At 31.8% G+C, this 14,445-nt stretch overlaps 1 protein-coding gene across 2 annotated transcripts in view; it reads left to right on the plus strand.

The window, feature by feature from the left end:
• Positions 1-14,445, plus strand: part of LOC129984054 (calcium/calmodulin-dependent protein kinase kinase 2-like) — a 212,268-nt gene that overhangs the window by 90,339 nt on the left and 107,484 nt on the right. For both annotated transcript variants that reach the window (XM_056093823.1, XM_056093822.1), the window contains exon 2: positions 560-638. In XM_056093823.1, the coding sequence (XP_055949798.1) occupies positions 560-638 (79 nt within the window). The remainder of the gene's footprint in view (positions 1-559; positions 639-14,445) is intronic.

Genomic DNA, 14,445 nt, shown 5'->3' on the forward strand with positions numbered 1-14,445 from the left:
CAATGGAATGTTAAGCATTAAATTATCACAGATTTTAAAGTCGTGTTATTTAAATAGTTTAAAATATGTTCTCTTTATTTTGTATATGGATTTTCCTAGCGAAATCAAGTCCTAGGACATTTCAGTACCATTAAATTCCATTAGTGTTTGGGTAATCTGAAATTTCTATCGAATCTATTCTATTAATCTATTTTAAATCTATTAATCTATTTTAAATTGCGCGTTGTCTTTTCTGGTATTGTAACTTCACTTTCCGATTGTCAATTATGTAGATAATTTGCAAAATTTTTCTTCCTTAATTTTCAATAATGGCTGAGCATCACGTGATTCAATTTTTGATGAAACAAAGAAAATTGTTTGAAATTCATTGCAACAACGAATATAATATTCACAATATATGTCATTCCCTGAATCCTCCAGCGTTTTCCTCTTGAAAATTTTGAAGTGGATAGTTGTAAAATTAACGCGCTAACATTTATGTATATTTCTTGTTTGGAATTGACGTGTATACGATAGCAAGTGTTTATTGTTTCTTATTCGTTGTTTTCTTTCCTTGCAGCATCCAGTTGTTTGTGTCAAACTTGGAGAGAAGTTGCCAGTCACAGGGGCCAAAACTTAACTGGAAGTGAACTCTACCGGTAAGTTATTCGATTTGTTTATTTAATTAATATATTATTTAAAAAAATATAAATCACTGTAAAAGTGTAAATTAAAACCCAAAATATTATTTGCCCTTGTTAGTATTTAAAATGGCTTTATTTTAAAACCTGTAAACTATCCTAAACTATCTCGTATGCTCCCCTATAAAGGTCTTATACTTCCGTTTCCCGCTTAACTCTTTCATTACTGATCCGGCCCAATCGGCTGAGGAAATTCTGACAGGGCAGTTTCTGTTTGAGACGAGTAGTGTAGGAATAAAACGTATTATCACTAAGAGTACCTTCGTTTTACATCCTGCAACAGTAGGCAGCACGTCAGTCTCATAATCTTTCTTAGGAGCAATCTGATGGTCCTGTTAAGTATTTGAAACAGAAACTGGCTGTGCAAGATAGAAGGCCGGACCAGTAGTGAAAGGGTTAAAGTCATGGCCATAGGCTAAGATCAAATACCATGAGTGCTCAAATTTTATGTTCATTGTCTCACACATGAGCGTTGTGTGCTTCGTAGTGTATTAAATAAAGCAAATACTTTTGTATTAATTGCATACATTGGCGAAGGACAGTTACGAAAAGTCGATCTCTGGCGTTAATCTAGCGTTTGTATGCAGATGATCTGATGTTTTATTTGTTTATATTTGGCGATAAATATCTGGTTTATGTCTAATACACAAATGCTATAAAATTGAATTTATAATTTTGAGTTTCTCTTTTTGATTGACTAAAATAAAAATTCTAATTATAATTACAGTTTTAGTGGCAAGATGACATGCGAAATTTTATTTATTCAATTCATTGTAGGTTTCAGTTATAGAATTAAACTTAATGCAAACGATCAAACCGGTACATTCGAGTTGTTTCAAACAACCTGTGGTTGCAAACAGTCAACCTTGTAACAGATTTGATTCAAAATTTGAAAAACACCTTCATTTCAGATGCTAAAATTGTGTATCGAATTTCATTCACTTCAGTTATTGTGTTTTTTCATTTTTGGGTTTACAGGCATGTGAAAGTATAAACCAACAAACTATCCATTTTTGACAAATCTGGTTGACATTTTAATACGTATCTAGATTCCAAACTTGTATATAAAATTTTATTCATAGAGGTCTTTTAAATTTTATAGCTATTGTGTTCATTCGTATTCGGCCAAACAGACGCTTTCGTTCAAATTTCGTTCAAAATTTAATAGAGATCTATACATTTTATATACAGAGCACATATTAACATTTTATTCAACCTGTTCAATGTGTTATCAAGTTATTGTAATCCCAGGCAGAAAAACAGAATTGCAAACAGACATAATTCCAAAAATGTAACTTTTTGGAATCGGGGTGGTCTGAAAACATGAAGATTTGTCAAAGGCTCGAATTTGAATTTTTTGACCATTACATTTCTTTCTCTTTGTATATTTCGTATACGAAAATGTAGAAACGCGCAGTTGGTAAAAGCAAAGACAAATGTTTTTCTTTGCAAAGCTTAAATTGAAGTAAAATGCGTTTTGGAGTGTGTTTATTTAACTGAATAAAACTAAATAAGTAGAATATTCTTCTCTCGAATTCCTAGTATGCTTATGCTGCGTGGTACGTTTTTGTATTTAACTTCGTACTAAAAAAAAATTAACCGATAATTTATTTCGAAAATTTGTTAATATTAGACATTGGTTTCAAAATTATGAATAGATCTACAATATGAGTGTGAAGACTATATTCCAAATCTCATTTATTTCCTTTTTTGAAGGTATCAATTCATATTCACAAAAGCTGGGGGACAGACTGACTTATTACCAGATTTTGCCGGGGCCGCGGTGGCCTGGTGGTAAGTTCTCGGCTTGTGAGTCGTAAGATTTCATGTTCGACACCCGATTTCACCGAAGAACCGTCGTGTAAGGGGGTCTGTTGCACGTTAAATCCTTCATACCAAACGTTCTCCTTCTGGTGTGGTGTGGAGAGGGGGGATGCCAGCTCAGGTGTCGTCCTCGTCATCTGACCACGGTTCAAAATTACGAGGTCCGTCCCAAAATATCCCTAGTGTTACTTTACAACGTGATCTTAATATAACAAAACTAAACTAAACTAAACCAGATTTTGCTGGCATTTTCGTACAAATCTATAATTTTGGTGGGAAGACCACTTACCAAATTTCATTTACCTTGAGAGGCCGCGGTGGCCTGATTGATGGTAAGGTCTCGCTTTGAAGCTGGAGGGCTTCAGGTTCAGGCCCGACTCAAGCGAAGAACTGTCATATAAGCGAATCTAGTTCACGCTGCATCCGTCGGGGTCAAACGTCCTTCTGCTGGTGTGGTATGGAAGTTTAGTGGGGGGTGCCATCTCAGGTATTGTCCTCGTCATTTGTCCTTGGTTCAGAATTACGAGGTCCGTCCCAAAATAGTCGTACCGTTTCTTTAAAACGGGAAGTTAACATAGCTAAATTAAACTGAACTCATTTGTCTTAATAGCTCCATTGTTCATTTATACTGTGTATGATAGATACTTGTACAGAATACCGTGTACAGAGATGGATATAATTCCAGAATGATTTATTTTTCGGAAACTTCCATATTTTTAAAAATTTCGAGATTGCCTTATTTGATAAATGCAGTAGTTTTCCAGTTATATTCCTTATATGTAAAATAAAAAAAAAAGTGATTGAATTTTGGTAAAGTTTTCGTATCTCATTTTACCATCAAAAGGAATTTTATAAACCATTTATATCCCATTTCTGAAAACATTTATCCGACCATTTGTTTTCAAGCAATTTCCAAATGAAAAAAAAAAATATTTATGTGCTCAGGGAATGGAACTAATTTGCGGTTAGACCGCGATATAAACCTAACCGCAATGAATGTATCACCTGCTAGTAAAACATGCATGACGCCATGTGTTTGCGTTCATCGCGGAATTTTAAGATTTCTATCATGATTATCAAGTTACTTTTTAAAAATGTGTATTTTGTTTGATTTTTCCTGTATATATTCAACAACGTGCAAAATTTGAATCTGAAAAATTTTACAGTAAATGCGATTAAACAGTGTTTGATCATTAATCATCGCTTATTTGAATATAGCACCTGATATTTGTCCTTCATGGAGTAAAAATCAGCAAACGTTATTTCAAATTCAGTTTTATGGTTCACTTTTCATCGAATGTTATTTATATTTCTATCTTTTTACACATATAAGTAAATTTATTTGAAATCTTTAAAAGTTAAACATAAAATTGTGTAGTTAAAGCAAAACATAATATATTCTATTATGAAAAAAAATCAAGATTTTTTTATTCCTCGTATGTGTAGTATAGAAGAATTATTGTAAATAAATTATTGCTGTTGCATTTCTTGATTACTCAATAATTTATTCGGTAGTGAAGATTGTGGTCTGGGTGAAATGACTTGAAGACACATGTTGTCTTTTATAGGGTTTATTGGTAACATCAACAACAAAAGGCACATAGTGTAGTAGGCCTAGAGATCTACACATAAAACTTCTCGGGAGAGAGAGAACCGAGATCACACTCCCCCTAGGACAGGAGTCCAGTTCGTTTCTTGTCGGAAAAAAAATATATACTAAACAACAACAGGAAGACAACATGATACATGATTGGCAGCTAGCTCCGCCCAGGAAGATCACGTGGTTAACTGAATTTTTAACAATTATTGTAATCATCAAAAATATTCAAACTCGATATTTTGACGAATCTTCACGTTTCCGATCTCCCCAGGTCGAAAAATACATTTTTGGTATTATGCTTGTCTGTCTAAAAACATGTTAATTAAAAAATGTCTTGAACTAGATGGGTGAAATTTGGTATGTGGAAAAATGACCAAATTTGTAGATTTTGCTTTTTTTTTGTTTTTTTTTTTGCCAAATTTTGCACATAATCTGTTAACAAGAAGTCTGTGTCAAGTCAAGTGAACTCTATAGCTACAAAACGCAAAGAACTAGGTAAATAAAATCTGGTTTAGCGTCTAAAATATCAAATAATGAACCAGTTTTATCAAACGGTTGAGCATCTGTCGATCTGTATTTTTGCATGCGTGTAAACGCAGTGACTTCAATCATTAAAACTCGGCTCGTATCTTCCGATTACAGTTGTAGCTTTGTGTCAAAGTTTCGTTTCAATTGTCGATCAAAAAGAGGTCTAAAATATGTATTATGTTGGTAGATTCAATAAAAGGACTAGATTAATTCCAAAGATCTATATTTCTTAACTATTATTCACCAATCCCATGTAAGGAATTCACTGCTTTACTTAAAATCTACAATATTGTTACGAATCTGTGATGCGGCTTCCCAGCATAGTTGGTTACATAGGAAGTTCCTGGGCTTGGTGACAAATTTGGCGACCATTTGGCTACTTGGTGACGAATTTGGCGACTTTGGCGGCAAAATAGATTATACCCGAAACATCGAGAATTTTCCCGAATCCGTCCAGTAGAAACCGAGATACGCCTCGAACGTTCCTGATTGGTTGAGAGGCTTCTAGCTCCGCCTCCTGAGACCTATAAAAGGAGGCTGCCGGAGTAGGCGGAGTGTGAGAATAGTCGGAAGCGACAGAGAAGAGTAGGCGGGATCGACGGTGAAGAGTAGTTGGAATCGACGGTGAAGAACTGGTCTTCCAGGGATTAGCAGAGCAGCGACGGAGTCAAGCTAGTGCTGAACTAAGCTGTGCGCTACTGTCTGCAGTAGAGTCTTGTATGTTGCACGTCTCGGCTGAAGGTAATCATCTTCTATGCTGTATATAGTTGTCGTCTTTGTTCTGTCCTGTGTGTCTTCGTGTAAATAAACGTCATTGTTTTATTTTCTACTGCCGCCTGCTGATTGAGCGTTCTCCACACCATATAACTCCCACTATCTAAACGAACTCCGGAAATTTCGTAACAATATGATGCAAAGGAAGAGGGATTAAACTTTTATTGGGGAAATGTGAGAAAGTTTCTGAGAGACCACTCCAGCTGTTTTGTAAAAAATAATCTGAATGCATTAAAATTTCAAGATATTGGCACAATTTATGTATTCTATCATTAGCTGGCACTGCTGAGTCAAAAGAGCGCCTAATAATCAGCTATTCAATGCAAATGGATTAGATTTGTTATGTTTTCTTAATAGAATCGTTATATAATGTTAATTTTAATAAATCGTAAATATGTTCATTCTGGATCTCGAATTTGGCCAATTTGATACATAGCTTCGCGCATGGCCCATTTGGGAATTGAATCTGTTAAGTGATTATAATCAATGCGTCGCTGTAGCTGTCTGTGACAGAGCCATCAATTATTGAAGGGAAACCTACGGTAAATTTATAATATTCAAAGCATAGAGAATACGATTCTATCCTCAATATACCGTTTCATATTAATATTTAAAAGAAGAGAATGTTGTATTTTACATCATATATTCAAGTTTGTTTTTAATCGTCTGCAACTTATTCTTTTATTATAGTTACAGATTCCTATTTTATGTAACATCTTTTTAATTTTAGATTTCACTATTACTTATATCTTAAGTCAATTAAAGAGAAAAAAATTATAATTGCATGCGAAATGATCCATAGTGCAAAATGATTTTGTGCATTCGATTACACTCTTTTGTATCTTGGATCCTCCTTTCCTTTGTAGCATCTTTCTATTTTTCCTCAACTCCAAATGTATTGAGTGGTAAAAGACTTAATATCAAATGCACATCTTACACGTTTTAACCCTCTCATTTCCAAGAAAATTCGAATCCGGGTATCTCATAATATTGGAATGCCTGAGGGTCTCTTTCATTGATAAAAAAAATTCTTTGTTACTTCCTGAAGCACAATGACAGCCCGTGTTTTTTCGGGATTGATATTCCAAATAACATTTCTTCTAGTTGATGTATATTAAGCAAATGTGTGGGCGGATATCCTTTTAGAGTTATCTGAAAATCTGATTTACTGAGAACCCATCTGATTTGGGGGGAGGGGATGCTCTTTGTTCGTCAGAACATCTCTAACGAACAAAGCACACGCCTCTGGTATTCAACGCTGTGATAAAGAAACGCCTCGGGCGTCCACTGCAGTTGCATCGAACGGGAGTTGGTGACCCTTTTTTTTATTAAGGTTGAAGAAAGTATTAACATCGATAAAATTGAAAGTTGTTGCTTTTAGAAAATTTATCCTTTTTTCGATTTTTTTGTTACAAAATGTTATAAATAACATTTTTGGTGACTTTTAAGAGAAATTGTTTCTAACTTGTCAGATGCTGCAATAAAGAAGTTATAGTTTGATCAAAATAATTTAATGCGTGTTGACCTTTTGGATATAAATCATTGTTGAACCATTTATCAGATTATTAAATTTATTTCAAAAATTTCTTAGTAAATATCCAAAATAACATACTCTGAGGTTTTCCTGACAGTAAAAAAAATCGAGTTACATCATTTATATGTATTGGAATGTTTTTGTGACATTTTAATGACTCTTTAGAATGAGACATAATTTTATATTACCTATCGATACATTATAGAAATATAAGCTCTCAGACTCATTTTAAGCTTTTAAATATGGTTGATATCATAAACATATCGACCAATCACATTTTATTAAAGTTAGTCAGAATTTCAGATACGCATTCACTTGCCCTTCACAAGAAATGGGCCTCGTGCCAAGGTCATTTCACATCATTTTTTTACTTGCTTCTTTTTTAAAGCCCATTAATGGAGCCTTATCAGTTTTACATTGTGTGCGTTTGATGATAGGGATTTTTTTTCCCATGGACTATTTTGATTTGATTCTACCGAAAAAGCAAAATGTAGTTCATATTATTTTTTTAGTTCTTCTTTTTCTGCTTAGAAACTGATGTTATATTATTGAATATTTATTTTGACCTTGATGCTGTTATCTACTTTTTCAATGGAAACAAAATATCAGTTTTTTTTTTTTTTTTATGAATGAAATGAAGCCGGCAAGGATTGTAAACAACTTCTAACTTATCCGATGACTCACGGCTGTGTAAAGCAAGCGGTACTATTCTAGTGTTCCTCTGATAAATCTTGTTATCTTTCTTTTTTCCTCGTATATCTCTTATCTTTCATATCTCTGTGCGTCTCAGTCTGCCCCTCATTGTTATCTAAATATTAAGTGTTTGTATGTTTAAACTTGATGCGGTTTTCTTTGAATGGGCTAAAGATATTTTTTCCCATTTTTATTTCTTTTGAAAGAAATTGATGATTATATTTTGTTGGAAATTCTTGGTACATTTTAGCTGAAGGATGATATTGATTATTATCTTTTGTTGGAAAATTCTTAGTACATTTCGGCTGAAAGATGAAATTGTATCAGACTTGCTTTATTGAATGCGTTTCGAGTTTAGTGGGGAAATGAAAAAAAAAAGTGGTATAGTTAAATAAATACTTATAAATACTAGCTGAATGAATAAAAAAAATATTTTTTTCTCTGAACTTTTTAAATTTTATTTACAGTATTCTTCGTTTTTGGAACGAATCAATAATACATTTTCTGAAAGTTTTTTTTATCCCATTTTTTCTACAATATAGAAATTTAATCTATATCTATACTTATAATAAAGCAAAATGTGTGTGTGTGTGTGTGTGTGTGTGTGTGTGTGTGTGTGTGTTGGCGCTCTACAGGCCAGACCGTTTAACATACAGCTACCAAATTTGGTACATGTATACCTTGGAGGTTGGGAATGTGCACCTGGGGTTTCTTTTTTCGAAATTTTAATTAGAATTTTAATTATTAATTAAAAACAAACTTTCCCGCCAAAAAAATCTTCCATTTTCCCCACCGCCAACTTTTCCGCCAAAAAAATCTTCCATTATCCCCAGCGCCAAACGAGAAAGGCTTCAGTTTTTTTTTCTCCCAACAGTAATGAGGCTAGGGTTAAAATTTTTCGGCGGATTATTTCAATCGGTTCTGTTTATTTTCTTAATGTTTGATGCATTTAAAATTAAACATTGTTAATTAATCCATGTTTCAGATTCATTCTGAAGTACTTTTGAATTAAAATAACACAGAATAAAGGAAATTAAAAATTTCTAATCCGCATAGCGTTACCCCAACTGGCGTAGAAAAAATCACGTATTTGCGTTACGTAACCGGCGAAGAAAATTCACGCATGCGCATTCTGTTCTGATTGTTGCCATGACAACGTTATCAGTGGAAGATTTAAATTATTTTTGGGTTAGTTGCATGCTTTTGTAAGTAAATTGTATTTATGTTAGTTATATATATTTTTTTGTATATGCTTATAGTTTTAAGTACATCGTTTTTTAAGTAGTTTTTTAAAACCTGTTTTCAACCGTTTATTTTAAACGATTCGTTTTATTTTCTTAGTGTTTGATGCATTTAAATTTAAACATTGTTAATTAATCGATCTGCTCATAATGAATCTAAGAAAATTTTGTTGACCAACTCTTGAGATATTACATAAATTTAAAAAGATATTCTTTAGTGCCCATAAAGTATAAACGCTGAGTGACTTTATTTTCAGTAATCAGATTATAAAAAAATGCTTTGTTTCAGTAAAAAATATTATTATATTAATTGAAGATAAATTCTTTCCACTTTAATTTAAAGCATAAATTCTACGGGTGCTAACAGAAAATGAGAGAGATACATATTACGTTATGACTGAAGGTCTTTATAATATTATGAATGAATTATATGATAATCAAAATTTGAAGTTTTAAAATATTTTGATGAAGAAACTATTAAAGTAGAAATTGCATAAAATATTTAATTATTAAAATTTTAACGAACATTAAGATTGGCGAACCGGCTGGTCGCCAAAGGCGGCTAGTTCATAATAAATTAAATTAGAAAAAAATGTATAAGCTTATTGTGGCACTTCCTTATTAGACTAGATTTCTAGAGTCAATAGCCAAGCAATCGAGACACATTGCCAAGATAATGATGAAATATCGTCTAATCTTTTGTAGTCCAACAATATACACGTGTTAACTTTTTTATTTAAGTATTTTTGGTACGTGTTTTAAATAGATTCTGAGTCTTCGATATTGTGACATAATCCTAAGTTCGCCTAATAAATCTGAAATCTATAACAGGAGAATACCCTTAGTTTCATCAAGTATTTAAAAGATAAATTTTTTTATTATTTTCAAATTTTTAGTTTTTAGTTTAATTTATCATTACTGTTATTATTGTAGAATCACGAAATCAGTTTTTCTTTACCACCAGATGTTGTCCTTGTAAAGAATCAAAATTTTATTAAATAAATCAATTAGCTGGAAGATAAATTTTAAAAATGCTAAAATAGTGTTTTGTTCCTGACAACACGGGTGGAAATATTTGAAATCTCTAAAACAACTAATTACTATTATTGTTATAAAATCTTGAAGTTGGTTTTCTTTTTTGCCGCCAGACGCCATCCCTTGTACAGAATCAAATTTTAGTTAATTGAATCGATTAACTGACTGTTAAATTCTAAAAATACGAAAATAGTGTTTTGTTCCTGACAACACGGGTGGAAATATTTGAAATCTCTAAAACAACTAATTACTATTATTGTTATAAAATCTTGAAGTTAGTTTTCTTTTTTGCCGCCAGACGCCATCCCTTGTACAGAATCAAATTTTAGTTAAATCAATCGATTAACTGACTGTTAAATTCTAAAAATACGAAAATAGTGTTTTGTGCTTGACAACACGAGTAGAAAAATTTAAAAAAACTCTAGAAAATCATGAAGTAAATGAAAAATAGATTAAAATATTTCATCTCATTTGAAAGTTTCTCTTGCAAAAATATCTTATATATAAAACCTGAAATTGAATTATATCCGGTAACACGTCTTTATTGCTTTTATACTCGAGACAAAAAGAATCTAGAAGTACTGTAAGAAATCTTAAGGTAATTTGAATGATATTAACTCATGTACACTTTCTTTTGATAATGGTAAATTGATAGACATTTCTTGCTGGTGGAAGAAAAGCGATTTCATTTGTACTTTCTAAATATTTTTTTACCAACGGGATTTTTTTTATTAATCGCTTTTTAAAACAGTCTCACTGAACCAATTTACCAAGAATTTGATTTTTTTATATTAATTTTTAAAGCCTTAAGGATATACAAGACAATTTTGAATAGATGAAAATACCAAAAATACTCTATAATGTTTTTAATTTACAAATTATATGCGTTAAAATATATGTTATGTCCTCTTAAAGTTTTCAAAATCTTTTTTTTACTTGTTATTATCTGAGAAGCCTTTATTCCGAAAGTTGTTGTTTGTGCTGCTTGCATCAAATTACAATTTTTTTTAAAGTCGTATTTTGATATCTCCATGTAAACATAATAAGTGTTAACATATTTAAAATAATAATTTTTTACACACATGAAGAAGAGGAGGCCTCTCTAACATTTTTAAAAGTATTTCAGCAATATTTATCTGTTTTAATGGAAAATGAATATAAACTTGTGCGTAATTCAGTAGTACGCTCGAGACGTAGGAAAAATATCAGCTCTGCCGAGATAATTTGTAGAATTTTAGAATTTTCTTTTTTGAAATTCTAGAATTACGCTTTGGATACTTCAATAGCAATAACAAAGAACTTCTACTTCAACAAAATTTGCCGGAATTCATCGAGATGCTAGTTTGTATCTGTATTCATTGCTGTTTGTTAAGTTCTTGAATTTTTGAAAGATGCACTGGCAAAGTTATGGAACAGAAATATTTCCTACAGGCCGTAGAAAAAAATAGGTGGGTGTTAGACTCTTTCAACTTGCTCTATTTGAACGCCAGACTCTTTCAACTTGCTCTATTTGAACGCCCATGCATCTTTGCTACCGAATATGCGAAATAAATTATGAAGCTGACTATCAAAGAGAAATATCACATATTTCCTTGATACATTTTTCCAAAATTCGGTATTAAAATTTATACCGGCATTTTACGTTTTAGTTGGAGAAACTCTTTCAAAACGATTCCAGAATATTTAAAAATTATTTTCTGTCTGCATAATTTTTCAATACAAATTTTCACCATTATAATTATTTATTTTGTGAATAAGATTTGATGCAGTTTAATCCAAAACATCGTAGGACGATAGCATTATCTTATTAAAAAGCATTTATTTTACCGTCTGCGTTTTATACAGCTTATTTCGTTGCCATTTCTAAATTAATTAAATAATTCAGAAAAATTAATCATAGTAACTCAAAAATGAGAGATTAAATTGGAACTTGACTTAAATTTAACATTAAACATGAAATAAAGACACATAAACAAATTTTGAAAATTAAATATTTTTAGAAATTAAATTTATTGATTTTTTTTTAATTAAAGGTCATACAGGAAAGCTGATGCCACAAAGAAGAAATCCATTGATCATTTCAATTGCAAATGAATAATGAAACTTTCTTACATTAGAACGGGGATAATAAATTTTGAAAAATTTGTTAATGTTAAAAAAACAAAAAAAACGTGTACTAATACAGTTGGTTTCACTGAAATGCCAATGTTTTGAATTTTAAAATTGTTTCAGAATGTTTTTGTATGCTCCGAAGTAATTGAGGAAAATTTTCATGAAATTAAATTTTAAAAATCATTTTTCATGAGGGAATCGAAGAAAGGGTTCTTCTACACCTCAATAAATAATTATTTAAGAAGTGTGATGAGTGTAGGTCAAACGATCTGCCTTGCAGAGGGTGTTGGATGAATTTATTTTTTTTACATTACGTATTTATAAATGATAACTTTTTTTAAATAAAGGCTCAAATGAACATTTTTGTTTCTATATGGATACATATCTTTTTGACGTGTTTTATGAATCACGTTATCTTGGTGATTAGGCTTTGGCATCGGAATGCTTCAGATTCGCGACCTAAATAAATTACTACTATTACTACTACGCCATGTTACATCTCCTACAGCGTTACCAGTAACGCTACCTATAACGCTTACGTTTCTAAAATTACCTATAACGCTTACGTTTCTAAAATTACCTATAACGCTTACTTTTCTAAAGTTACCTACAAAGCTTATCTCAACAAAACTACCTGTAATGCTTACCTAAATAACGCTACCAGTAATGCTTACCTAAATAACGCTAACTGTAACGCTTACCTAAATAACGCTCTCTACCTGTAATGCTTGCCTAACTAACTATCTATAACGCTTACCTAAATAACGCTACCTGTAATGCTTGCCTAACTAACTATCTATAACGCTTACCTAAATAACGCTACCAGTAATGCTTGCCTAACTATCTATAACGCTTACCTAACAAAAGCTATAACGCCCGCCTAACTAACGCTATCTGTAACACCCACCTAATTAACGCTACCTATAACGCCCGCCTAACTACCGCTACCTGTATAGCTCACCTAATTAACGCCCACCTAACTAACGCTGCCTATAACGCCCGCCTAACTAACGCTGCCTATAACGTCCACCTAACTAACGCTCACCTAATTAATGCTACATATAATGGAACCTAACTAACGCTGCCTATAACGTCCGACTAACTAACGCTACCTATAACGCTCACCTAACTGACGCTGCCTATAACGCCCGCCTAACTAACGCTATCTACACCGCTCACTTAACTAAAGCTACCTACAACGCTCACTTAACTAACGCTACCTATAACGGAACCTAACTAACGTTGCCTATTGTGTTAGTCGTTACTGATGAGTTCGGGATGTATGAGAATGAAAGGAAAGGACAAAAAGGATTTTTTTAAAGATTTTATGATTAGGGAATTTTTAAAATTATATGAAATAAAATTTAGGGGTTTGGAATTGGTTTCTTCAGAATATGAGTTTGGAAATTTCATCAAAAAAAAAATCGTTACTAGGCCTGCATTTTATAACATCTCTGAGAGTTTGCTATTTAGTTTTGAACAAAGTGATCTTTACGTTTTTAATTGCGATTATACAGATAAAGTATTAAGTACAACAAGAAGGGAAAAGAGAGGAAATCAAGGGGCACATAATTACATACAAATACAATAAATTCTTGTTCTTGAACAAAACATTATCTGTTATAATATGACGTGTAAAATGAAAAATCAATGTAAGAAAAAATATAGAAAAGATGAATTACTTAGACGCAAAATGATTATATATACAGGTTAATAGGATACAAATGGTATAACAAATATGTGGTCTGGCTTAAAATCCAGATTCCATTTGATAAAATAACGACGGACCAGTGTTGCCTTTTTCTAAATTATTTATTGACATCACACAAGACAACTTAAAACATTAATATAAATGGCAGTAAATTTTGTTATTGTGGGTTTCGATTCATACTTTAGCACAGTGATTACCCACGTCCGTTATTGCCGAAATCCTCTCGGCGTCTCCCCGGGTTTCCCCTTGTTTACACTCGTGATCACATGACCGGTTGGGAGCGCGCATGCGCCAACAATATGTATACAATGTATACAATTTGTACAATGTAACAAATATGTATACAATGTATACAATTTGTACAATGTAACAAATATGTATACAATTTGTACAATGTAAAAAATATGTATACAATTTGTACAATGTAACAAATATGTATACAATTTGTACAATGTAACAAATATGTATACAATTTGTACAATGTAACAAATAATTATACAATTTGTACAATGTAACAAATATGTATACAATTTGTACAATGTAACAAATAATTATACAATTTGTACAATGTAACAAATATGTATACAATTTGTACAATGTAACAAATATGTATACAATTTGTACAATGTAACAAATATGTATACAATTTGTACAATGTAACAAATATGTATACAATTTGTACAATGTAACAAATATGTATACAATTTGTACAA

This window comes from Argiope bruennichi, chromosome 9 (assembly GCF_947563725.1).
Source record: "Argiope bruennichi chromosome 9, qqArgBrue1.1, whole genome shotgun sequence".
Taxonomy (NCBI): domain Eukaryota; kingdom Metazoa; phylum Arthropoda; class Arachnida; order Araneae; family Araneidae; genus Argiope; species Argiope bruennichi.